Source organism: Hyla sarda, unplaced genomic scaffold (genome assembly GCF_029499605.1).
Source record: "Hyla sarda isolate aHylSar1 unplaced genomic scaffold, aHylSar1.hap1 scaffold_2594, whole genome shotgun sequence".
Lineage (NCBI taxonomy): Eukaryota > Metazoa > Chordata > Amphibia > Anura > Hylidae > Hyla > Hyla sarda.
The window spans coordinates 11,718-36,176 of NW_026609284.1; the positions used below are offsets into that span (position 1 = coordinate 11,718).

The 24,459-nt window shown below is 47.1% G+C and overlaps 5 protein-coding genes and 1 pseudogene across 5 annotated transcripts; 3 read left to right on the top strand and 3 right to left on the bottom strand.

Annotated features, from left to right (window-relative positions):
- The first annotated feature begins 3,856 nt into the window (after window positions 1–3,856).
- LOC130324123 (U2 spliceosomal RNA) lies at window positions 3,857–3,955 on the top strand (annotated as a pseudogene).
- Window positions 3,956–8,612: 4,657 nt separating this feature from the next.
- On the top strand, window positions 8,613–9,172 carry LOC130324118 (histone H4). The gene has a single exon (XM_056553215.1). It carries the CDS (start codon window positions 8,848–8,850, stop codon window positions 9,157–9,159), a length of 312 nt encoding a protein of 103 aa, XP_056409190.1. The 5' UTR covers window positions 8,613–8,847; the 3' UTR covers window positions 9,160–9,172.
- A 463-nt stretch (window positions 9,173–9,635) lies between these two features.
- On the bottom strand, window positions 9,636–11,021 carry LOC130324121 (histone H2A type 1). Its single transcript, XM_056553217.1, has one exon. It carries the CDS (start codon window positions 10,984–10,986, stop codon window positions 10,594–10,596), a length of 393 nt encoding a protein of 130 aa, XP_056409192.1. The 5' UTR covers window positions 10,987–11,021; the 3' UTR covers window positions 9,636–10,593.
- Window positions 11,022–11,326: 305 nt separating this feature from the next.
- On the top strand, window positions 11,327–11,782 carry LOC130324122 (histone H2B 1.1). The gene has a single exon (XM_056553218.1). The coding sequence runs from the start codon at window positions 11,327–11,329 to the stop codon at window positions 11,705–11,707; it is 381 nt and encodes a 126-aa protein (XP_056409193.1). The 3' UTR covers window positions 11,708–11,782.
- Window positions 11,783–13,486: 1,704 nt separating this feature from the next.
- LOC130324117 (histone H3-like) lies at window positions 13,487–13,897 on the bottom strand. Its single transcript, XM_056553214.1, has one exon. The coding sequence runs from the start codon at window positions 13,895–13,897 to the stop codon at window positions 13,487–13,489; it is 411 nt and encodes a 136-aa protein (XP_056409189.1).
- A 1,165-nt stretch (window positions 13,898–15,062) lies between these two features.
- LOC130324120 (histone H1B-like) lies at window positions 15,063–15,896 on the bottom strand. Its single transcript, XM_056553216.1, has one exon. It carries the CDS (start codon window positions 15,870–15,872, stop codon window positions 15,210–15,212), a length of 663 nt encoding a protein of 220 aa, XP_056409191.1. The 5' UTR covers window positions 15,873–15,896; the 3' UTR covers window positions 15,063–15,209.
- Window positions 15,897–24,459: the final 8,563 nt, after the last annotated feature.

The following is a 24,459-nucleotide window of genomic DNA, read 5'->3' on the forward strand; positions in this document are numbered from 1 at the left end:
CGTCTCAGGTAAGTCAAACGGGCACGCATAATGGAGGCATATATGGGGGGTCTAGGGAGGGGGGAGGTCATGTGTGTACTCGTCCATAAGATAGCCCTAATATCTCTGCCAGATAGAGCACTTTCCAGGGAAACCCATTGTTTTCTATCAGTTGTACGGAACAAGTCCAACACTCTAGAAAGGACAGCCGCAAGGTAGTATGAAAGGAAGTCAGGAAGAGCCAGTCCTCCGTCATTCTTACGCCTAATAAGTATGTGTCTAGCTAACCTGGGATGTTTATTCGCCCATACATATCTAGTTTGTAGGGAGGACAATGCTTGGAAGAAGGTCCGAGGGATATGAGTGGGTATACCCGCGAACAGGTAGAGGAGTCGTGGGAGTACAATCATTTTAAATATGTTAATTCTACCTAATCATGAAACATCAGTTTTATCCCACGTCAACAGGTCCGACTTCAGGGCGCATAGAAAGGGGGGAAAGTTGAGAGTGTAGGTGTCAGCAGGGTTAGCTGGGACACGAATGCCTAGATATTTTAGGTATTTTGATTGCCATTGAAAGGAATAGGAGTGCCGTAGCATCTTATCCGTCATAGGGGGGAGGTTCACATTAAGGGGCCTCACTTTTGGAAGTATTCAATTTATAACTGCTGTAGGCAGAGAATCTGTGTATAGAAGCGAGTAGTGAAGGGAGAGAGGTGACAGGTGAGGAGAGAAAGAGAAGAAGATCATCTGCGTATGCCGAGCATTTGCAATGGCCCGAGGACAGTGAGAGGCCTGTGATGTCCGGATTCTGTCTAATATCTACAAGGAGATGCTCCATACAAAGCACAAATAGAAGTGGGGAGAGAGGACACCCCTGTCTCGTGCCATTGCCAATGTCAAAGGGAGACGACAGATGACCATTTATCCTTGTTTGGGCCTGAGGGTGGGAGTAAAGTGCCATTATGCGCGACCTCATGACTGCACCCAGTCCAATTTGGGAGAGGGTGGCATGCAGAAATCCCCAGTCCACCCGATCGAAGGCTTTTTCTGCATCCAAAGAGAGCAGGCATAATGGGATATCATGTGATCGGGCACCGTGGAGAACCGAGAACACCCTTAGGGTATTGTCTCTGGCCTCCCTCCCCCGTATAAAACCTACTTGATCAGGGTGGACGAGAAACTGCATGTGGTCTGCCAACCTATTCGCAATAAGTTTTGCAAACAGTTTAGCATCACTGTTAATTAGAGAAATAGGTCGGTAGCTGGGGCAGAGCTAGGGATCCATACCCTCCTTTGGGATGACAGTAATGAAGGCGCGCAGGAAGGAGGCAGGGGGCGGGGTGTCACCTCAAATGGAGTTAAAAGCTGAGAGTAATGTGGGAGAGAGGTCAGTACCTAGTATTTTGTAGAACTTGGCAGTGGAACCATCAGGTCCCGGGCTCTTGCCGGCCGCTAAGGAAGATATCGCCCTCATCAGTTCCTCTGAGGAGAATGGAGATTCTAGTGACTGGGTCACATCTTGGGGAAGTTCAGGGAGTGCCGTTGATGCTATGTATTGCTCTAAAGAGGGAGAAGCCTCTGCAGAAGAGGTCGGGACCTGAGGTTTTGGCAAGTTGTAAAGAGCAGAGTAGTAAGAACGGAAAGCAGAAAGAATGTCCGGTGTAAGAAAAGAGGTGGAGCCCGCAGAAGTGCGAATCGCTGGGATAAATAATGTGGACTTTTTCGCCTTAAGGGCAGCAGCTAATAGTCGACCCGCTCTATTACCCCACTCATAGAATGTTTTCCCCGTGACCTGTCTATAGTAGCGGTATCTGTCATTGAGGTGGGAAAGTAGATCATGGCGTACTTTTATCAGTTCCCGAAAAGTGCTCTCTAGTTGGGTCTGTTTGTGTTGGGTTTCCAGTGTCTGTAGGGTTCGAATAAGTTCCTGATATTTAGCCGCCTTTTCCCTCTTAAGTCTCGCCCCATGGGTCATTAAAACACCTCTTAATACACATTTAAGGGCTTCCCAATATCCCGATGCTCTTACTCTCACTGGACGATCGGGAGGACTGGCAATTCTTATTGGCCACTCTGTCTCAGATTGGCGTGGGCGGGGTGATGCTGGAACGTATTCTGGCACTATACACTAATCCGACGGCTCAGCTTCGCATAAACGGCCAACTCTCAGCCCCCTTTGGAATTTGTAATGGCACAAGGCAGGGATGCCCACTCTCCCCACTGCTATATGTACTGTGCATGGAGCACCTCCTTAATGATATCCGGTCGAATCCAGACATACGGGGCCTGCAGACACTACTGTGCCATTACAAATGCTCGACCTTCGCCGATGACTTATTGTTGTTCATTTCTACCCCTCATACGTCACTCCACTCGCTCATGTCCACCCTGTGTAAGTTTTCCTCTTATAGTAACTATAAGCTCAACCCCACTAAATGTGAGGCTCTGAACATCAACATCCCTCACCAAGTAATAGAAGCGCTGAAATCGGCCTATCCCTTTAACCCCTTAAGGACTCAGGGTTTTTCCATTTTTGCACTTTCGTTTTTTCCTCCTTACCTTTTAAAAATCATAACCCTTTCAATTTTCCACCTAAAAATCCATATTATTGCTTATTTTTTGCGTCACCAATTCTACTTTGCAGTGACATTAGTCATCTTACCCAAAAATGCACGGCAAAACGGAATAAAAAAATCATTGTGCTACAAAATCGAAAAGAAAAACGCCATTTCGTAATTTTTGGGGGCTTCCGTTTCTACGCAGTGCATATTTCGGTAAAAATTACACCTTATCATTATTCTGTAGGTCCATACGGTTAAAATGATACCCTACTTATATAGGTTTGATTTTGTCGCACTTCTGGAAAAAATCATAACTACATGCAGGAAAATTTATACGTTTAAAAATGTCATCTTCTGAGCCCTATAACTTTTTTATTTTTCCATGTACAGTGCGGTATGAGGACTCATTTTTTTGCGCCGTGATCTGAAGTTTTTATCGGTATGATTTTTGTTTTGATCAGACTTTTTGATCACTTTTTATTCATTTTTTTAATGGTATAAAAAGTGACCAAAATACGCTTTTTTGGACTTTGGAATTTTTATGCGCGTACGCCATTGACCGTGCAGTTTAATTAATGATATATTTTTATAGTTCGGACATTTACGCACAAGGCGATACCACATATGTTTATTTTATTAATTTTTTTACACTGTTTGATTTTTTTTAAGGGAAAAGGGGGGGGATTCAAACGTTTATTAGGGAAGGGGTTAAATGACCTTTATTAACACTTTTTTTTTACATTTTTTTTTGCAGTGTTATAGGTCCCATAGGGACCTATAACACTACACACACTGATCTCCTATGCTGATCACTGGCGTGTATTAACACGCCTGTGATCAGCATTATCGGTGCTTGACTGCTCCTGCCTGGATCTCAGGCACGGAGCAGTCATTTGTCGATCGGACACTGAGGAGGCAGGTAAGGGCCCTCCCGGTGTCCGGTCAGCTGTTCGGGACGCCGCAATTTCACCGCGGCGGTCCCGAACAGCCCGACTGAGCAGCCGGGTCACTTTCAGTTTCACTTTAGAAGCGGCGATCAGCTTTGACCGCCGCTTCTAAAGGGTTAATACCACAGATCGCCGCGATCGGCGATGTGTGGTATTAGCCGCGGGTCCCGGCCGTTGACGAGTGCCAGGACCGACGCGATATGATGCAGGATCGCGGCGCGATCCCGCTTCATATCGCGGGAGCCGGCGCAGGACGTAAATATACGTCCTGCGTCGTTAAGGGGTTAAGTGGCAGTCGCACTACATTACCTACCTTGGGAGTTCAGGTCCCCGCGAACTTAGTAGATGCGTACCGTCTAAACTTCCCTCCGCTTCTCGGCCTTTTGGCTAAGATCAAGTGTAGTATCTGTTCTTATCAGTTTTCATGCTGGTGGGGATGGGTGCTGCATGGAGGATGCAAGTGTACCAGGGCTTTCCGGGGCTGGTTCTGAGGAATCAGCTCGACGGCTGCCCCGATGTGACCTGTTCCCTCCGGGTCTCGCCATGAGGCTGAGAGGGTCTAGAGCCCAGGTACTTTTGTGCCTCGGGGAGTGGTGACCCTGAGGTGCCGAAACTCACTGGGAGGATGGACTCACTGAGTTGAAGCACGGCCACCATTATCTTTTCACCTTTTGGCACTCACATCTTGATTCCCGGCCTTCTGGCTAGGATCAGAGAAATTTTTTATAGATTCGGCCGGATGTCCGGGCAGTATATCTGCACACATTCACTTATTTATTTATTTTTGTCTCACTGTGTCACTTTTTGCGTGTTGTGTGTTCACAGGATTTGTCAGGATGCGGTAGCCCTTCTGGGTGTCCCTCCTGGCGGTCTAGGGGAGGTGTGTGTGGCCATTAGGTTCCGCACCTCCCTGCAAACACCCCGGGTACTCCTGCTTTGGCAGGGTACCTACCGTTATCGGCTCTGCGGGCAGATACCTTGGCTAACGCCAAGGGGGATGCCAGGAGTATTTGTGGTCCCCTAGTAGCTTCGGCGAAAAGGGACATCGAACCTGGAACCTCGCAGGTACCTTTTGGTCTGGAGGCGAAGGATAAGGTGTGTTGGGGGACCTCTCTCCTATCGGAGAAGGGCTTGCGATAGACCGCATCCTTTGTGCAAGTTTTTTTAGTGTAACACGTTTGCACTTTTTCTTGCACTTTGGGTGAATCGAGAGCACGTTCCTCGGCTTTAAAAAAAAAAAAAAAAAAAAAGGATGCGTACCGTCTAAACTTCCCTCCGCTACTACAGGCGCTGTGCGTGGACTTGGCCAGGTGGGAGCGTAGGGACTTCTCGTGGCTTGGCAGGATAAATGTGTTCAAAATGAACGTGCTCCCACGCTTGTTATATCTATTTTCAGGCATACCAATTTCCCAGCCGTGCTCCTTTTTCAGGGAGGTCGCTGGGCTCCAGATTGGCTTTGTCTGGGCGGGACGTCATCCTCGCTTAGCCAGACACGTGCTGCATAGACGTAAAAAAGAGGGGGGACTTGCCCTTCCAGATTTCTTGTCGTACTACTTAGCCACCGTACTGTTGAGGGTCCTCGATGGCATACAACATGGATCGAGGAAACAATGGGTCGCTCTTGAACAACTGTCCTCAGACTGGGACGTTAGGACATGTGTGTGGTTACCTAGACGGCTAATTCCTAGAAAGGTACCTGCTAATACGCCCCCAATTACAGCGTCGGTGATTAGAGCACTCAAGGCATACCTATCTCACTCTACGCTTGCAGCTCCCTCAGGTCCCCTGACCCCATTCTTTAACAACCCGGCCTTCCCCCCTGCAGTTAAATCATCCACCTTCCTATCTTTTCATAAATATGAAGCGCCCAGGTTCTGAGACCTCTTAGACACATCAGGCCTAAAACCCCTTCCGGACCTGCTGAGAGGCGATACCTTGTTGTTCATGCACGGCTTCCACTACGCACAACTTAGACACTTCTACAAGACATACCATGACCAGCTTCATCTGCACAGGAACCTGTCGCACTTTGAACGAGTATGCACTTCCTCCTCACCAGTTGGAAAACCTGTAAGCACCCTATATGCTCTTCTCTTAGATGCCTCTACAGCGGACACACCGGCCTTTTGCTCGGCCTGGGAACGTGAACTCCAATGTACTATTTCGGAGGGGGAGTGGAGGACGGCATTCTCATGGTGCCACGGGTCTTCCACATCGTGCAAAGCACACAAAACAAACTACAAAATACTGACACAATAGTATCGGGTGCCCTCTCTGATTGCTCAAATGTACCCCAAAATGTCGGACATGTGCTGGCGGTGTGGGGCACCTGGATGCACCATGTCTCATATCTGGCTAACATGCCCGACCATCTGTCCTTTTTGGACACAGATCTTAGACATAATATCCAAACTGACCTCCACCACACTTTCCCTCTCCCCTAAAATGGCCCTTTTGTCTATATTACCGGACTCTGTCCCGAAAACCTCAGCCCGACTGTTGCATTACCTGCTATTAGCAGCTAGGACTGTGATCCCTAGATTGTGGAGGTCTGCAACACCCCCTTCGGTATCATCCTGGCTCCGTGAAGTGTCCCATATACACAGAATGGAGGAGCTAATAGTGGACTCTAGGAATCAATCTGATAAATTTCTATCAGTATGGGGACCCTGGATAGACTTTATGTCCTCTAATGCCTTTGAAACCCTTTACCTAAATGTATAGTAAGCACTGTCTGCTTTCCTCGCCCGGCCTCCCCCCCCCCCCCCCTCCCGACTATGCTGCCATGCTCGGAATGCCCGGTGAAACCAGAGCCCGTTCTGCATCATGAGGTATTTGTGTCTTTGTTATACAGACCTTATCCTTGTTACCCTTTATTTCCCTCTCCTACTCTCTCTGCTTCCCCCCTTTCCATCCTGTTAACCTACATACTTATCGGTTTATTCATGTGGGTGTCAGTTATGATATGCTGTTACCCTGGCTGAAGGATACAGATGCCACTCTCATTGGCTCTCCTATTTTCCCTACCCGCTAACTCCAGGAGCCACGGTCTTAAGATATTTTGTTGCATTGACCCCAGACATTTGCCTTCAGCCATTTCTGTGTGGGTAATGAGATGATGAGATGTCACTTACGGGTGTCATTTGGAGACTCACACAGGTAAGATCAGCCTGTCTTGCACAGCGGACATATGCTCTGTTTGACATAGTGTTATTGTTCTATTCACCCTGTTTGTATTGTACCATGTTATCCTATAGAGTATTGTTATATATTTCTTTACTTGAAAACTCCAATAAACATATACTTTGGAAAAAATATTGGACACCTGAGTGCCACTTGCCCCAACAAAAATAATTCTCCACCGGCAGCTGGAGGAGACACAGACGTTCTTCTGGTGTCCGGAGCGGTGGAGAAAAGAGCGTATAACCTGCAGAGTGTAACTGTGGGTGACAGTGGGTTTGCGAGATTCTGGAGCCTCATTTACCTTGGTGCGGCCTGAAGTGGTGGATACAGAGGACATCATCCCTGGAAGAACCATGGCTTTAAAAGGAATTGGAGGTGTGTGGCCTGCTGTGCCCATAGCCCGTGTGTACCTGGATTGGGGTACAGGCCAAGGTTTGCGGGAGGTGGGGGGTCTCTGAGGACATCCCTGTTAATGTTCTGCTGGAGAATGATTTGGGTCGGATGCTCTGTCATGATGCGGCCATCTCTCCTCCCCCCCCCCCCCCCCTTAAACGTTTAAATAATGGCTAAATATATAATAATTTTAACCTGTAGAATGCAAGACATAAAAAAAAACTAGGACCACCTGCCCCCCCCCCCCCCCCCGAACCAAAAAAAAAAGGTTCACAATTATAATTATTTTTTATTTCACCCTACAATTTTCACTTTGTTTCTGTAAACTTAGTTGTAAAATGAAGGGTGCCATTACAAAGTGTAGTTTGTTTCGCAAATAACAAGCTTTTATATGGGTCTGTGGATGAAAAATTGAAAGATATGCAGCTTTTTAAAAGTGAGAGGTTATAAAAGAAAACATCAATATAAAAAAATGACAGCATCATTAAGGGGTTAATGTAAAATAGAGATTAATATTAATTTAGTAAAAATAAAGCATCAATTTCTATTAAAAACTATTACAATCAAATTAATTAATGGCTAAAATTATGGGTGAGAAAAAAACTTGACCAAAATTAGTAACTTTATATTGAACTTGGCTGCAATCTGTTCTATGGCCACTAGATGGCAGAATACACTGTACAATACATTCCCTTTCTCGCCCGAATCCCTAGAAGAGGCTGCACTGTACTTTGTCCCCACCTAGTGGTAAGGCTGCAGAATGTAAAGACTATTCAGAAGTTTTTTTCTTCCCTGTACTGTGTTCAGCTACCACAAGATGGCAGTAAATAGTTTTCTATGTAACCCAATATACCGTATATGAGACCGATCGTAGGAACGAGCCCCGGCAGAAGATGACATTTAGGAATGAGAGTGAAAAGACCAATTAATCATTAAAGTAACATTAATGAACCAATTATAACTAAATAGGATGATTGACGCTACAAAGAGAACATTAGGAGGTAATTAATTAGGAGTTTGTTAGTATCTAATTTCATCGGTAAATAGGTCAATGAGGTAGTATCATATGTCAGCCAGTAGGTGGCGACGTAATATAGAAATTAAAAGGAAATACAGTTTAGTCCAAAGTAATGGGTGATGCGGCTGACGATGTAGGATGAAAGAGAACGGAGAAAATATGTGAGAGATCAGAATGGACATTGACCATAATGTAGTGTGTGAGATCGGCTCTGGTGACTGCAGTGTAATTATATATAATATATACAGTCCCAGCCATTACACACCGCAGTCTCCGTACAGATATAAAACAAGAAACAGAACATGTGGACACTAAAGAGTTAACACTGTACGGATCTATAGTCCTGATGCTTAGTATCGATTGGCTGATAGCGGAGCTTTGGTGATTTCTCTCCTCTTCATCTATATAAGAACAGGAGATGTCAGGACGGGCCCTGGTGATTATTCCGGGTCACTGTATACGGAGAGTGCCGGCATTCGCAGCCTCAGAATGAGCCGCCTGTATATGAGATCACATAACACGGGACAATTGTCTTCTCTCCCAGAGCGGAGAATTACAGGGTGAGCGGGAAATTCAAAACCATCAACGATTCTGTGTTCAGCCAATCAAAAGAAAAGGGGGAGGGGCCGGAAATGTAAATTCAGTTAAAGGAAACGCCCATGAGGACGTTATCTTGTTACAGTTCTCCTTCTGGTCCGCTTATGTGCTATATAAACTAGGACGCCGCGCCTCAGACTTTGTTCATTCTATTGTCTACCAACAGGATGTCAGGACGCGGCAAAGGAGGGAAAGGTCTCGGTAAGGGCGGAGCCAAGCGGCACAGGAAGGTGCTCCGGGATAACATCCAGGGCATCACCAAGCCTGCTATCCGCCGTCTAGCTCGCAGGGGAGGTGTGAAGCGCATCTCCGGCCTCATCTATGAAGAGACTCGCGGTGTCCTGAAGGTTTTCCTGGAGAACGTCATCCGTGACGCCGTCACCTACACCGAGCACGCCAAGAGGAAGACCGTCACCGCTATGGACGTGGTGTACGCCCTCAAGCGCCAGGGCCGCACTCTCTACGGCTTCGGAGGTTAATTCTGCTTCTACTCTGCTCTATCTCATCAACCCAAAGGCTCTTGTCAGAGCCGCCCACATGTTCTATGGAAAGGCTAGAATTACTTGTAACTTGAGCGATCGGTGTTGTGCTCTGGAGGCTGCGGTGTTTGTTCTTCCCAATTCTGCCTTAATCTCCGCACTTGATCAGTCTGTCGGTGTTTCCTGCTCCTTCACTATCTGCTCCGGGAGATCTCCCCTGAATGTTCTGACTACTGCACTCATCCACCGTGATTATCATTACTCTCACCATCTACATCATTCCTCTCCTCCATATTACATTACTTCCCTTCCTAAAGAGTCCGTGTTATAGAAGATGCAGATCTCCTGATAATATCCGGGTAAGAATTATCTATGTCTCACTATCCGGATAGATGTGCCTTCACTCTATAACACCTTTAGGTTAATGGAGCTGTTCACACCGAACTAAATTGCATTTATTTATTTATATTCCGCCTGTTCTCATAAGCAGGATCCCTGGATTGTTTTCTGCAGTTAACCCTCTCAGTGCTGAGTTCAGTTACTATAGTGATGTAGATCGTGTCCTCTGCAGTGTAATGCGCCTGTGTGATCGGTGCTGCTGGCTTCAGTCTCACGACACCTGTGACCGTAATTGGTACAAAGAGGGCAATGAAGGGTTAACTCTAGGCGGAGTTATAGACACGAATGTTCGCTCATTGGTTGATCACCGCAGTTGACTATTTTGAAATTCCCGCTCTTCTTCTGGTCGTTTCTCCCTTTGTCTCGTCCTCTTCCCTGTACACGTGACTACATTCCTCTGGTTTCTGTAAATAGGAAGAAAAAGGCGGCGGAGGGGAAACCTTTTAGGGGCCGATCAGGGGGATTCTAGTGAGGCTGATGCGGTAGAAGGAGAGAGGACACTATGTCCGGGTTTTCCCTGCAGAGTATATAGTGGAGCCGCGTCCCTGTCCTATTCCAGACCCGAGACAGCGGGAGGGTGATCAGTGTGCGGTTATCTACACCAGACTTTTACTTATCTTTGCAAATTAATTATAGTCATGAATTATAACCAACGGCAGCTGTGCGAGCATTGCGCATAGGATTAGAATCTTTATTGGTGGCATACACACAGTACGCGATCCGGAGCATACAACGATGTTTAATTACGTTTATTTTCTGTAATATTCAGACATTCAGTGTAACAAAGCAGCAGCCGCCGCCCTCTAGTGTCTCGTTCGTTACATTGTTACAACTAACAGGATTGTTACTTTTTATAAAAGCTCAGAATAACTTCACCGATGTCTGTTTTACTTGTTACCCCCCCCCCCCCTAACCGACCAGTAAGTGCAGATCCCTATCACACCCGAGATCAGCGGTGCCAGCTCTGTAGTAGACAATGTGGGCGGCTCTTAGAAGAGCCTTTGGTGTTCAGGATGGGTCTGGGGTAAGCGGCGATCACTTGCTCTTGGCCGCTTTGCTGCTCTCGGTCTTCTTGGGCAGCAGCACGGCCTGGATGTTGGGCAGGACGCCTCCCTGGGCAATGGTCACCCCACCCAGCAGCTTGTTCAGCTCCTCGTCATTGCGCACGGCAAGCTGCAGGTGACGGGGGATGATGCGGGTCTTCTTGTTGTCCCGGGCGGCATTACCGGCCAATTCCAGGATCTCAGCGGTTAAATACTCCAGCACAGCGGCCAGGTAGACCGGAGCACCGGCGCCAACCCTCTCGGCGTAGTTCCCTTTGCGGAGAAGCCTATGTACACGACCGACGGGGAACTGGAGCCCTGCCCGGGATGAGCGGGTCTTTGCCTTAGCCCGAACCTTTCCTCCTTGTTTGCCGCGTCCAGACATAATGATAAGTAAAACCTAAAACGCTCAAAAGAAGCCTCTCTGTGATGTAACCGTAATTTCCTTTCTGCTGCTTTTTATAGGTTCCTGCTCCGCCCTCCGGCTCCTGTGATTGGGTATATTTGAATCCAGCCAATGGTGACGAGAATTAAAGAGACACCAATAAACTGCACTGGGCGGGGCTTATGACACTCCCACAGGTCACATGATTTGCTCCTCCAGTAGAACAGCGAGCAGACAGCATTTCTCATTTGCATGGGCTGCCTATAAATACGGCTGCGGTGGGAGGAGGAAGCATCATTATTCTCTCTGTTCTAGTGAAGAAGTATTGTGACTGATCATCATGCCTGATCCCGCCAAGTCTGCACCAGCGCCCAAGAAAGGCTCCAAGAAAGCCGTGACCAAGACTCAGAAGAAGGACGGCAAGAAGCGTAGGAAGACCAGGAAGGAAAGCTATGCCATCTACGTGTACAAGGTGCTCAAGCAGGTCCACCCTGACACCGGCATCTCCTCCAAGGCCATGGGCATCATGAACTCCTTTGTGAATGATATCTTCGAGCGCATAGCAGGGGAAGCCTCCCGCCTGGCTCACTACAACAAGCGCTCCACCATCACCTCCCGGGAGATCCAGACCGCCGTGCGCCTGCTGCTGCCTGGAGAGCTGGCCAAGCACGCCGTGTCCGAGGGCACCAAGGCCGTCACCAAGTACACCAGCGCCAAGTAACCTGCTCCGCCTCCTGCTGTCACCCCAAAGGCTCTTCTAAGAGCCACCCACATTGTCTATAATAGAGCTGGAGCTTCTCCTGTCTGTATTCCCCGTATTCTCTTCTGTATATGTGGCCGCTATTCTGTCAGTACAGTCTATTGATACTATATATATTCTGCTCCGGGATCGGGTGAGATCAGAGCGGCGGCTGCGGTTCTCACTGACTGCAGGGTGTATATTTTCCTGTGGTGGAGCGGGGGGGGGGGCGCTGTAGATCAGTTCTCTATAGTTTCCCTTTTGACATTTGGTCAGTGTAACTAAGTCTCATCCACCCGAAGTCCCCGATTATCCCTCCTATACTCCCCATGGTCTGTACATAACCGGTGCAATGAATAACACTGTTTCTGTAGAGGAATGTGATCCTCCGCACAGGGCCGGTTTTCTGCTTTATAGCCCTCACTTCATCCCCGCTCCCTCTCAGGTCAGGACCGCGGAACAGAATTCCCGTCCTATCTCACAGCTTTATCTTTGCTGTGACACCAGAATAAGTTTAGTCCGCACATTCTTCTCTACGATCTCAAAAAATGTTCATCTGTGCGAAAGTGATAAACAAGGAGGATGAGGGTAGTAGTCAGCCACAGGATCAGCCTCTACATCTCGGGGAGATCTCTCCATTGTTATCGGGTCTGGAAGAAGCGGGAAATTAAAATCCCGAACGTCCTGTGATCAGCCAATGAGCATTAGGCATCGGACGGGACCGCGCACACCGCTCATTGTTAACCCTTTAGCGTTAATTTGCACTACAATAATGACGCAGTCCCACAATGCACAGCAGGGAGGACACCACAGTATTAAGGATAATGCCAGTTTCCTCCATCAGAATCAGTATCTCAAAGTCAGGGACCAGATCATTACTGATCTCTATTAGCAGTATATTCAAACGATCAAGCGTTAACATTTATTATTGATCAGCAGATATTAGAATGTAATCCTTTACAGAATTAGTTGATCGCAAAAGAAACAGAAAACCACAACATTAACGGGAACCTGATATCTAGTAATGTGATTGCAGTAAACTGACAGTAGATGTCGCTGTTGCACAATGAACGGAATACAGGACTGAACGCTCCCTTAGCCCAGATTCTATATATTGATGACTTTATGATAAAGCCCCAGGTGTAGGGGTTGTGTGCACAGCAGAGGCTCTTCTGGCCCCCGAGGCTTGGGATTGTACAGATGCATATAATGGGGGAGCGATGGATACAAGGGAATCATTCCTCCGCTCTCTATGCTCAGCAGTTGTATCATTACCTGGATATTACAGCCGCTGTGTAATGCGGGGAGCGATCATCAGTGAGGATGATGGGGCTGATGGTCTATTACATTACAGCCTGGACAGTGAGATGTTCTGTCCGTGAGAAGGGTGCAGGCAGCCGGCATATTAACCGATAACAGGACCGAGTGAACATAAATCCCCTAACAGACCATCTCCAATTATAGGAACACATGGCCGGGGAAGGCGGCACTAGGACCCAGCGCACGATTAATCTAATTTTCACTTTCAGCGCTTCATATTTCTTCTACCGATCAGGGTCACAGTATAACCCGTAACACATGGAAGCGGCCGCTGGCACAGTACAGGGCAAACTACAGAGAACAAGGCCGGGATTATATTGAAGAGCTCAGCCAGACAATCTGGACAGAAAAACATAAAAAGATGATGATATCAGCTCATTTTATGGAGAACTTGGTGGCTCTGAGAAGAGCCTTTGTGTTGTATGCGGGTCCCGGGCAGATCTAAGCTCGCTCCCCACGGATCCTGCAGGCCAGCTGGATGTCTTTGGGCATGATGGTGACCCTCTTGGCGTGGATGGCGCACAGATTGGTGTCCTCAAAGAGTCCCACCAGGTAAGCCTCGCTGGCCTCCTGCAGGGCCATGACCGCCGAGCTCTGGAAGCGAAGATCGGTCTTGAAGTCCTGGGCGATCTCTCTCACCAGGCGCTGGAAGGGGAGCTTCCGGATCAGCAGCTCGGTGGACTTCTGGTAGCGGCGGATCTCACGGAGAGCCACTGTACCTGGACGGTAGCGGTGAGGCTTCTTCACCCCACCAGTGGCGGGAGCGCTCTTCCTGGCGGCCTTGGTAGCCAGCTGCTTGCGGGGAGCTTTCCCTCCGGTGGATTTACGAGCGGTCTGCTTGGTCCTGGCCATGATCCTCTGTACACGTACACAGTGGAGAAGTGATGGGAAGAGATCGCAGAGCAGAATATTTATACTCCTGGTCTCATCACCATTGGCTCATGTTAACCACACCCCTTCATCCCATTGGCTGATTCATACAAACTAGAGCCCGCCGAAACACTTGAGACATCTGTGATGGATCTTTGTTCTGAAGCGGCGGGGCCCATCCTCAGCGATGATAGCGCCCCCCATGTATGACACGATGCCGGGTCTCGGGCGTTCACACTGATTCCCCGCTCCTCGGATACAGACTCTTTTATGCCTACAATTCCTCGGAGCTCTATCTGCTTCACTATTTCCAATCTCTATATATATTTACATGGGGCAGTACAGTAGAGCGCCCCCATGATCGAACAAAATGCCCAGTAATTCTCTGTATGGGTTAGTAACTTCATATGTGCACAACCTATTAAGTAGAGTAGATGGTTAAAATTACCACAATGTTTCTGGTTAATCAATATTAATAATTTCCAATAAATATTTTCTATTAGTCACTGCACGAAATTCTTACAGTTTCAGGATATACAAATCAGTTGCAGTGAGTGTTACAATAGCGACACCTGGTGGTGAGAGCTTTGTATTCTAACCTTTGCATGTTGCCAAATTGTAACAAGTATTTACATTTCCTCAAGAACGGACACAAATTGTTACAGAGGCGCAAACAGATACAACTAGATGTTATATGAACACCACGATACCAGTTTCTCTAATATGGAGAATATAGTCAAGCCGGGAGCTTGTGTCTCTTGTTGAGGATCTAGGACAAAGGCATATGCATTGTAAACTTTATTTATATATATATATATATAAATTATATATACATATACATACACACACACACACACACACACACACACACACACACTTCCCATCCACTCCAATTTGTTTTATACTACAGTGTGTTAGGGTATTTAATAAAAGCTAAATTTTAAATTAGTGGGTCAAAAGGTTTTCGGGTAAAATCAATGGAGTTAGAGGTCAAAGTGTCTCCTAATGATATGTATGATTGGCAATGCGCCCCAAGACTTCTGTAAACCCTCGGCCTCCTCCCCTTACATCCTGGGCTCTAATCCCTCAGTATATCTGCGCTCCTGTCCTGTTCTGCCCCAGTAAACCCCAACAGGATTCCCCAAATACACCATACTATGATGGCGCTTCCTTCTCTTCAGGATCTCTGCTGTCTGGAGAAAAATACACGGGCGGTGATTACACAGCTCTGGTGGGAGGAGGTGGTGGCTCTGAAAAGAGCCTTTGAGGGATAAGTACAGGACGAGGCTCCCGATTATTTCTTAGCCGCGCTCTTCTTGGCTTTAGTCACCTTCTTTGCCGGGCTTTTGGCAGCTTTGGGTTTGGCCGCCTTCTTAGCAGGGCTCTTGGCAGCTTTGGGTTTGGCCGCCTTCTTAGCCGGGCTCTTGGTCACCTTCTTGGGGGCAGCCTTCGGCTTCTTTGGGCTCTTGGCCGCTGCAGGCTTCTTTGCTTTCTTCGGGCTCTTGGCCGCGCTCGGAGCCTTCTTTGGCTTCTTAGGGGATTTGGTTGCTTTCTTAGCTGCTGCAGGTTTCTTGGCCGCAGCCGCCGGCTTCTTCTTGGCCTCCTTGTCCTTAGTCTCCTGCTGCTTCTTGTTGATCTTGAAGGATCCGGAGGCGCCGCTGCCTTTCACCTGGAGCAGGGTTCCCTTGGTCACCAGCCCCTTGATGGCCAGCTTCAGGCGGCCGTTGTTTCGGTCTACATCGTATCCTCCGGCAGCCAGAGCCTTCTTCAGGGCGGCCAGAGACACCCCACTGCGCTCCTTAGAGGCGGACACGGCTTTAACGAGCAGCTCGGACACGCTGGGACCGGAGGGTTTGTGGCTTTTCTTAGCGCCCCCTGCGGCTGATTTCTTCGGCTGCTTCTTGGACTTGGCGGCCGGTTCGGCGGGAGGAGCAGCGGCTGGTGCGGTTTCTGCCATAGTTTGTCGCTGACGTCTATAGGAAACAATACTGCGGAAGAGAAATATAGATTGCGGAGCTGCTGGCGACTCTTATATATTCAGCGGCTTCGCTCTGATTGGCTGCTGTGCTTCCATATTCCTGAGCTGTTATTGGCTGACGCAGAGCACAGGCCCCGCCCCATCCCGTCTGATCCCTGGTGAAGCTTCTCTCCCCTCTTGTGCTTCCCTGCCCGGGATAAGAGCCCCATACCGGCAAGAACCGGACAGGAGAGCTCGTTGTCTCCATTACTTCCTCCTCCCCATAACCCCACTTATCGGTTTATAACCGTCACTGGCCGAGGTGCCGGGAAGGGGCCGGGAGGAGGCCCCGGGATCTCCGTCACAGTCTTCCCGATCTGCTCATCACTGTGTATCCGGGAATATAAATCTGCTGCTGGGGATCGTTCCTTCTATTCCCGGCACCGGTCACCATCACACGGATCTTTACTACAACATCTACCGTCCAGGAAGCTGATTGCACGATGCGGAGACGGCCTGGAGCTGCTGAGAGCCCCGGAGGGTAACACAGGCGGCGCCTCCGCTCACTGCCAGCTCCCTGTAATATAATGTAATATATATGTCCCGTATATAAATATCCACATAACCCTGTGTGCACGGAGGTATAGAAGAATGGAAAAGTGCAGGTTCCTGTCACTTTACTGACCCGGAGATGATAGGGGGAGTTGTCCACAAGTAGAAGTGATGACTGTTCTCTCCTTCAGCTTCCTGACAGCTGTATGACCCCTAACACCCCCAGATGTCTCCTCGTGTCTGCAGAGAGCACAAGGAGGATGAAGGCGAAGGAGGAGTCCCCTCTATGGAGGATGGAGGAGAGGAGAAGGAGCCCCCTCTATGGAGGATGGAGGAGAGGAGAAGGAGACCCCTTTATGGAGGAGAGGAGAAGGAGCCCCCTCTATGGAGGAGAGGAGAAGTAGCCCCCTCTATGGAGGATGCAGGAGAGGAGAAGGTTTTGGATAAAGAGCTGGGGTTCCTACCCCTGGGGATATTCTCTCACATCCCGGCTGTGCAGGAGATCAGGGGAGATTTATAGAGTCTCCAAGATCCTGATCTACTTGTGGTTATTGTCTTTATCCCCGGCGGGTGTTGGATCTACCGGGCAGGAGCTGTCACAGCTGATCGGGCTCCGGGGAGTGTTCGGTCGGTAAGAGAGGAGGAAGATGCCGCAGGTATAAGATATCATCCGACTGAAGCTCTGGGTGTGGAAATGGTGGGGTCGGCGGGTGATCTCCGGGCTGCTCAGCGGTGAGAAGAGAGCGGGAGAAAGGAGACAGGGATAGCGGGAACCGGCGAGGACAGCGGAGGGAGCGGAGAGCAGTGAGGGGGTCAGAGGGGCTGAAGATGAAGAATAAGGGAAGAGAACAAAGGAGAAGATTCTGAGAAGGAAAGTAATAATCCTGATCCAGATACAAGACGATCCGGATTTTCTGTAGGATCCTTCACAGACTGTATTGTATCCGCAGATCCCTCGTCTATTCAGTGATGATCTCTGGGATCTATTGTGATTATTGTCCCCCTAGATCTCCATTATAAGAATTACTTGTACATTATCCGTATAACATCAGGCTCTATTGGGGATCTCCCTTCCTATTTATTTCTCCATAAATATAAATATCCAGAAATGTAATGCACGTTTGAGAATATTTGGGGGGAGTTAAATCTCCCAATCATTCCTGTTCGCATGGTTCACAAATAATTCATTTTTTTCTCTCTAAATAAAGAAAAAAAAGTATCAATAAACCTTTTATATAAAATAGTGTTCCTGTTAAAAGTCCACATGATGTGAGAGAGACAGGTTTGTGTGAGGAGGGGGCCGCTGGAGGCAACAGGAGTCTGTATCTCCCGCATTGTCCTTTATTTCACCCGCAGGAAATAGCCGAAGGGAAATGGATAAAATCTCTCCTGGACGGGGGAGCAGAGGCGGTGGTTGTGTAATGTGCATCCATTGTGGGGTCAGCCCCAAACCTAAGGACCCCCCGCGGGACATCATACTGTATGCGGCTCCAGACCTCCCCTTATACCGCTCATGTACTCACCGCAGAGAGAGAAAAGAGTCCTGTAATGTATGCAGGAGTGGAGCGGGCATTATACCGGGATGTGCCACTTATAAGGCAGCGATGTCTTCTAGAAATGTTTATTACTAATGTTATTCTGCTGGTTTATGTGTCACCTACTATCATGAAGCTGAGAACTATTTGCTGCCTCTTCCCCATTCCCATGTTCCCCTACTTCCAGCATCTTCAGTCATTGATAGCTCTACACCTAAGTGCCCTTACCCAGGTGGGCACACATACTTGAGGGTCCCGGTTTAGGCCCATGGGCTCCTATCAGCTCTCAGCCCCAGGCGCTCACAAGTGGGTTAAAAGAAAAAAACTAAACACATTTTTTTGTTTTTGTTTGTTTAATAGGAAACAGATTGGTTCAGCTCACTCCCACTGCCCGCAGCGACCGGATTGGTGTGGGCTTCACCTTCAATACAGGAATGCAGAAGAGGAGATTGTCCAGTGCAGGTAGATGGTAGTGAAATGCTTTTATTGAAATAACTTCAGCACATAGAGGACAAGGACATGAATGACACGTTTTGGCCCTAAAAATGGACCTTAGGGCCGAAACGCGTCACTCATGTCCTTTTCGTCTATGTGCTGAAGTTATTTCAATAAAAGCATTTTGTTACCACCTACCCGCACTGGACAATCTCCTCTTCTCCCCCCCCCCCCCCCCCCCCAAAAAAAAAAAATAATAATCTATATATATCTTGGCAAAACCCGGCTGCGCTTAAGAAAAAACAACACACATATTTAATGTCAACTGTGAATTAAATTGTCTTTATATTATTTTAATGCCAACTGATAGACAATAGTTTTGGTGGTTTTATTTGGTGTACAAACAACATGTGAAAAACATGAATTTTCCAAATTCAATCCAGCAATAGTTAACCCCTTGGGGACAGAGGGTTTTTCCATTTTTGCCCTTTAGTTTTTTCCTTCATACCTTTTAAAAATCATAACCCTTTCAATTTTGCTCCTAAAAATCCATTTATTGGCTTATTTTTTGCGCCACCAATTCGACTCTGTAATGACATCAGTCATTTTACCCAAAAATCTACAGTGAAACAGAATAAAAAATCATTGTGCGACAAAATTGAAGAAAAAATGTGATTTTGTAACTTTTGGGGGCTTCCGTTTCTACACAGTACATTTTTGCTAAAAATGACACCTTATCTTTATGATTAAAATGATACCCTACTTATGATTTTTTTCAGAAGTACGACAAAATAAAATCTATATAACCACATGCAGGAAAATGTATACGTTTAATATTGTCATCTTCTGACACCTATAAAATAAAAATAAAAAATAAAAATCCGCAGACGGGCGGTATTAGGGTTCATTTTTTGTGCCGTGATTTGAATTTTTTAGCAGTTCCATTTTTGTATTGATCAGACTTTTTGATGGCCTTTTTATTCATTTTTTCATTTGATAAAAAGTGACAAAAATACGCTATTTTGGACTTTGGGATTTTTTTTGCGTGTATGTCATTGACCGTGCGGTTTACTTAACAAAATATTTTTATAATTTGGACATTTTTCCGCACGTGGCAATATCACATATGTTTATTTACACTTTTTTTTTTTTTATGGGAAAAGGGGGGTGATTCAAACTTTTATTAGGGAAGGGGTTAAATGATCTTAATAATAATAATAATAATAATAATAATAATAATAATAATATTTATATAGCGCCTACAGATTCTGCAGCGCTTACAATTATGGGGTACAAACAAAGACAAGTATCAGACATAATATTACCCAATAACTATTCAAACAAGAGGTGTGGGGATATGTTGGGGATATTGTGAGGATATTGTGAGGATATTGTGAGGATATGTGAGGCCAATTAGAGACTGTTATAGGCCTGTCTGAAGAGATGTGTTTTCAGGCCACATTTGAAACTATGGATGTCATTGTTGAGTCTGAGGGTTTTGAGGGATAGCATTCCAGAGAACCGGTGCAGCATGAGTGAAGTCTTGGAGACGGGAGTGAGAAGTTAATATTATAGAAGATGTTAGTGTGAGATAATTAGCAGATCGTAGAGAACGTGTAGGATGGTAGACAGAGATGAGAGAGGAGATATAGGGAGGTGCAGCATTGTGGAGAGCTTTGTGTGTGAGACTGAGGATTTTGTACTGTATTCTGGACTGAATTGGTAACCAGTGTAGTGACTGGCACAGGGAGGAGGCGTCGATGTAGTGACTGGCACAGGGAGATGAGTCTGGCTGTGGCATTAAGGATGGACTGGAGAGGAGAGAGTTTGGAGAAAAGAAGGCCTATTAGTAAAGAGTTACAGTAGTCGAGGCGGGAGTGAATCAAAGCAATAATGAGAGTTTTAGCAGATTCAGTAGTGAGAAACAGGCGGTACTGGAAATGTTTTTGAGATGCAGGTGACAAGAACGTGAAAGGGACTGAATATGGGGAGTGAAAGACAGATCAGAGTCAAGTATAACTCCAAGACAGCGAGCCTGCTGCCCGGGAGTTATGGTAGTACCACATACCGAGATGGAAATGTCAGGGTTAGGTACAGTATCAGTTGATGGAGAAAAAACAAGAAATTCTGTTTTCGAAAGTTTTAGTTTCAGATATAAAGAGGACATGATGTCTGAGACAGCAGAGAGACAGTCACTGGTATTCTGTAGGAGTGCAGGGGTGATGTTGGAGGAAGAGGTATAGAGTTGGGTGTCATCAGCATAGAGGTGGTACTGGAAAACAAATCTATTGATTGTTTTTCCAATGGGGGATGTGTAGAGTGAAAAGAGTAGAGGACCTAGGACCGATCCCTGGGGAACCCCGACAGCAAGGGAAAGAGGAGAAGAAGTAGAGCCAGAAAACAAGACGCTAAAGAAGCAGCCAGAGAGATAGGAGGAAAACCAGGCGAGAGAAGAGTCCTTGAGACCGATGGAGCGGAGACTACTGAGGAGGAGTTGGGGATCCACAGTGTCAAAAGCAGCAGAGAGGTCCAAGAGAATCAGTAAAGAGAAATTGCCATTTGATTTGGCCATCAGAAGATAGTCAGTGACTTTGGTTAGGGCCGTTTCTGTGGAGTGAAGGGAGCGGAAACCAGACTGTAAGGGGTCAAGGAGAGAGTTCTCGGAGAGATAGCGGATAAGGCGGGAGTAGACCAAGCGTTCCAGGAGTTTTGAGATAAAGGGGAGATTTGAGACGGGTCGAAAGTTGGCTGCACAGGACTGGTCCAGAGATGTTTGTTTCAATAGTGGGGTTATGATAGAGTGTTTGAAGGAGGAAGGAAATACCCCTGAAGAGAGGGAGAGGTTAAAGATTTTAGTTAGGTGACAGCTGATAGCAGGAGAGAGAGACTGGATGAGGTGTGAAGGCATGGGGTCACTAGAGCAGGTAGTGGGGCGGGCGGAGGAGAGGAGCTTGGAAACCTCATCATCCGTTACAGGCTCAAAAACAGAGTGATGAAGAGGAGACGTAGCTGGGAATTGGATCAGATATTTTAGGGGACTGGGAGAGGATTTCATCACAAATGTCATTGATTTTAGTTTTGAAGTATTTGGCCAGGTCTTCAGCACAGAGATAAGTGATTGTGGTCTGTATTTTAGGCCGAATGAGAGAGTTGAACGTGTAAAAAAGGCGTTTTGGGTTGTTAGACAGAGAGGAGATGAGGGAGGTAAAATATGTTTGTTTGGCGAGATGAAGAGCGGAGTAATAGGATTTAAGCATGAATTTATAGTGCAGATAGTCTGAAGAAGTCTTGGTTTTCCTCCACAGACGTTAAGCACACCTAGAGCATCGCCTGAGAAAGCGGATTGTTAGCATGTGCCAGGGTTGCTGCCGTCTGTGTCGGGAGGTTTGTGTTTTAGGGGGTGCCATTTGATCCAGGGTAGACTTTAGGGTGTCATGGTAATGTTTGGCTGCTAGATTAGGGCAGGAGAGAGAAGAGATTGGTGATAGTGAAGATTGTAGAATGTCTATAAATTGACAAGTGTTTATGGCACGCAGGTTTCTGTAAGTGTACAAGGTTGGAGTGTCTGGAAGAGACTAGGAGTTACTGATAGAGAAAGAGAGAAGGTTGTGGTCAGAGAGCTCAAAAGGAGAATTAGTGAATTTAGAGACAGAGCAAAGTCTAGAGGAGATCAAGTCCAGAGTATTCCCATCCTTGTGTGTGGAAGAGTCAGTAAGCTGTGAAAGGGCAAAGGAGGAGGTTAGAGACAGAAGCCGAGAGGCAGAAGAGGAGATTGGGGTATCAATGGGGATATTAAAATCACCCATGATGAGTGTAGGTGTTTCTGAGGAAAGAAAGTGGGGGAGCCAGGTGGCAAAATGATCCAGGAACATTTGGGGAGAACGAGGAGGACGATAGATGACCACCACTCTGAGAGACAATGGGCGGAAGAGCCTGAGGGTGTGGACCTCAAAAGAGGGAAATGTGAGTGAGGGTAATGGGGGGATGACTTGAAATGTGCATTGTGGGGCTAGGAGCACCCCAACACCTCCACCATGCCTGGTGTCAGATCTGGGGGTATGGGAAAAGTGAAGGTCACAATAAGATAAAGCAGCGAGAGAAGCAGTGTCAGAAGGTTGTATCCATGTTTCTGTGAGAGCCAGCAGATTAAGAGAATTAGTGAGAAATAAGTTATGAATCTGGGTGAGCTTATTGCACACAGATCGAGAGTTTAGGAGAGCGCAGTTAAAGTTTGTAGTGGTTCCGCAAGAGGCAGGTAGTGTAGAGGAAGTATTAGAGAAAGGTGGGCCAGGGTCAGGAGCAATGTCCCCAGCAGCTAAAAGCAGAAGAAAGAAGAGGGAGAGCAGATGGCTGGGTGAAGTGATGGAGCGACTTCTGTGCTGTACCATGGAATGACGTGGGGGATAGAAGAGAAAATGTATTCCAATGATGTAAGTAATAAGTGTGTGCATGTTTTTTTTTTTTTTTTTTTTCATGAAAAAGAGTGACTTATTTTTGTAGTTATAATGTTGAGTTAGTTACCTTTTGTTCCCTTCTGGTTCAATTCTGGTATAATTCTTGATATCACACTGAAGAGCACTTTAGATGGCAGTATTAGATGGCTCCAGACCTATAGCCTCTAATATATAGTGCTAGGCTGAGCCAGAAAATTGCCAGAGGATTGCAATCAGGTGTGAAAAGTTGTGATCAAACAAAATAGAAACACATACCAAATAACAGTACTAAGTATACATGACAATGCAATGATGGGGGTAGTTGTTCATGAGATGAATGATGACAAACCTGTAAATGAAAGAATAGGCTGGTGAGAAGATGTAGTGAATGAATTATGGTATAATTCTTGATATCACACTTAAGATCACTTTAGATGGTAGTATTAGATGGCTCCAGACTTTTTTTTTTTTTGCAATGTGATACCTCCGATAGGGGGCTATATCATTGCACACACTGATCTTTTAAATTTCTCATAGGAAACCATTGATCAATGATTCTGCCGCTTGACTGCTCATGCCTGGATCTCAGGCACTGAGCAGTCATTTGTCTATCGGACAGCGAGGAGGAAGTTAAGGGACCCTTCCTGCTGTCCTACAGCTGTTCGGGATGCCGTGATTTCATCCCAAACAGCCCCCTGAGCTAAACTGCATTAGTTTACTTTCACTTTAGACGTGGCGTTCAACTTTGAATGCTGCGTCTAAAGGGTTAACAGCACGCGGCACTGCGATCAGTGACTCCGAAGTGCGATCAGTGGCTCCGAAGTGAGAGAGTTCCATGCACATTTGAGTCCTAAATAAGGGAATTATATTGGGACGGACCCGGATGCAAGCATTACACTTGCCTCCGATACCAAAAATACCCTATGACAGTGTTTCCCAAACAGGGTGCCTCCAGCTGTTGCAAAACTATAACTCATAGCATGCACAGACAGCCAAAGGGCATGCAGTGAGTTTTAGTTGTGCCTCCAGCTGTTGCAGAACTACAACTCACAGCATGCCCCTTGGCTGTGCATGCTGGGAGTTGTTGCTAAGCAACAGCAGGAGGCGAACAGGCCTCACCTCCTGTATCCTGTATCCCGCCACATCCGCCGCTGTTCCTGCCATCATCGGTCCTGCCGCAGCCTTAAGGGACAACCGCCAACCTCCGCCGAGGTAAGAAAGGTCCCGATCGCCACCCTGATCACCGGCGCCCAGCAGGAGAGTGATTAGTCGGTCATTCACCTGTGCCACCTCACTCCTGCTGGTAAAGGGTGATAGGTGCCATCTTGGACTGCACCTATCACCCATTTTTTCTTAGTCACCAGGTCACCGGAGACCCGATTGATGCAGAGTCACTGCTAATTGCCGTTCTGAATTGACACATCAACATGTGGGGGTCTCAAGACCCCCCCCCCCCCCCAGGGCTTTGCACGGGATGCCTGCTGAAAAATTTCAGCAGGCATCCCGGTCTGGTCCCCACCAGGTGAGCGGCGGGTACCGGAATTCCCATGGGCATACAGGTACCATCTGCATCCTCAAGGACCTGGGATGCAGGGCGTACATATATGCCCTGCATCCCCAAGAGGTTAAGGA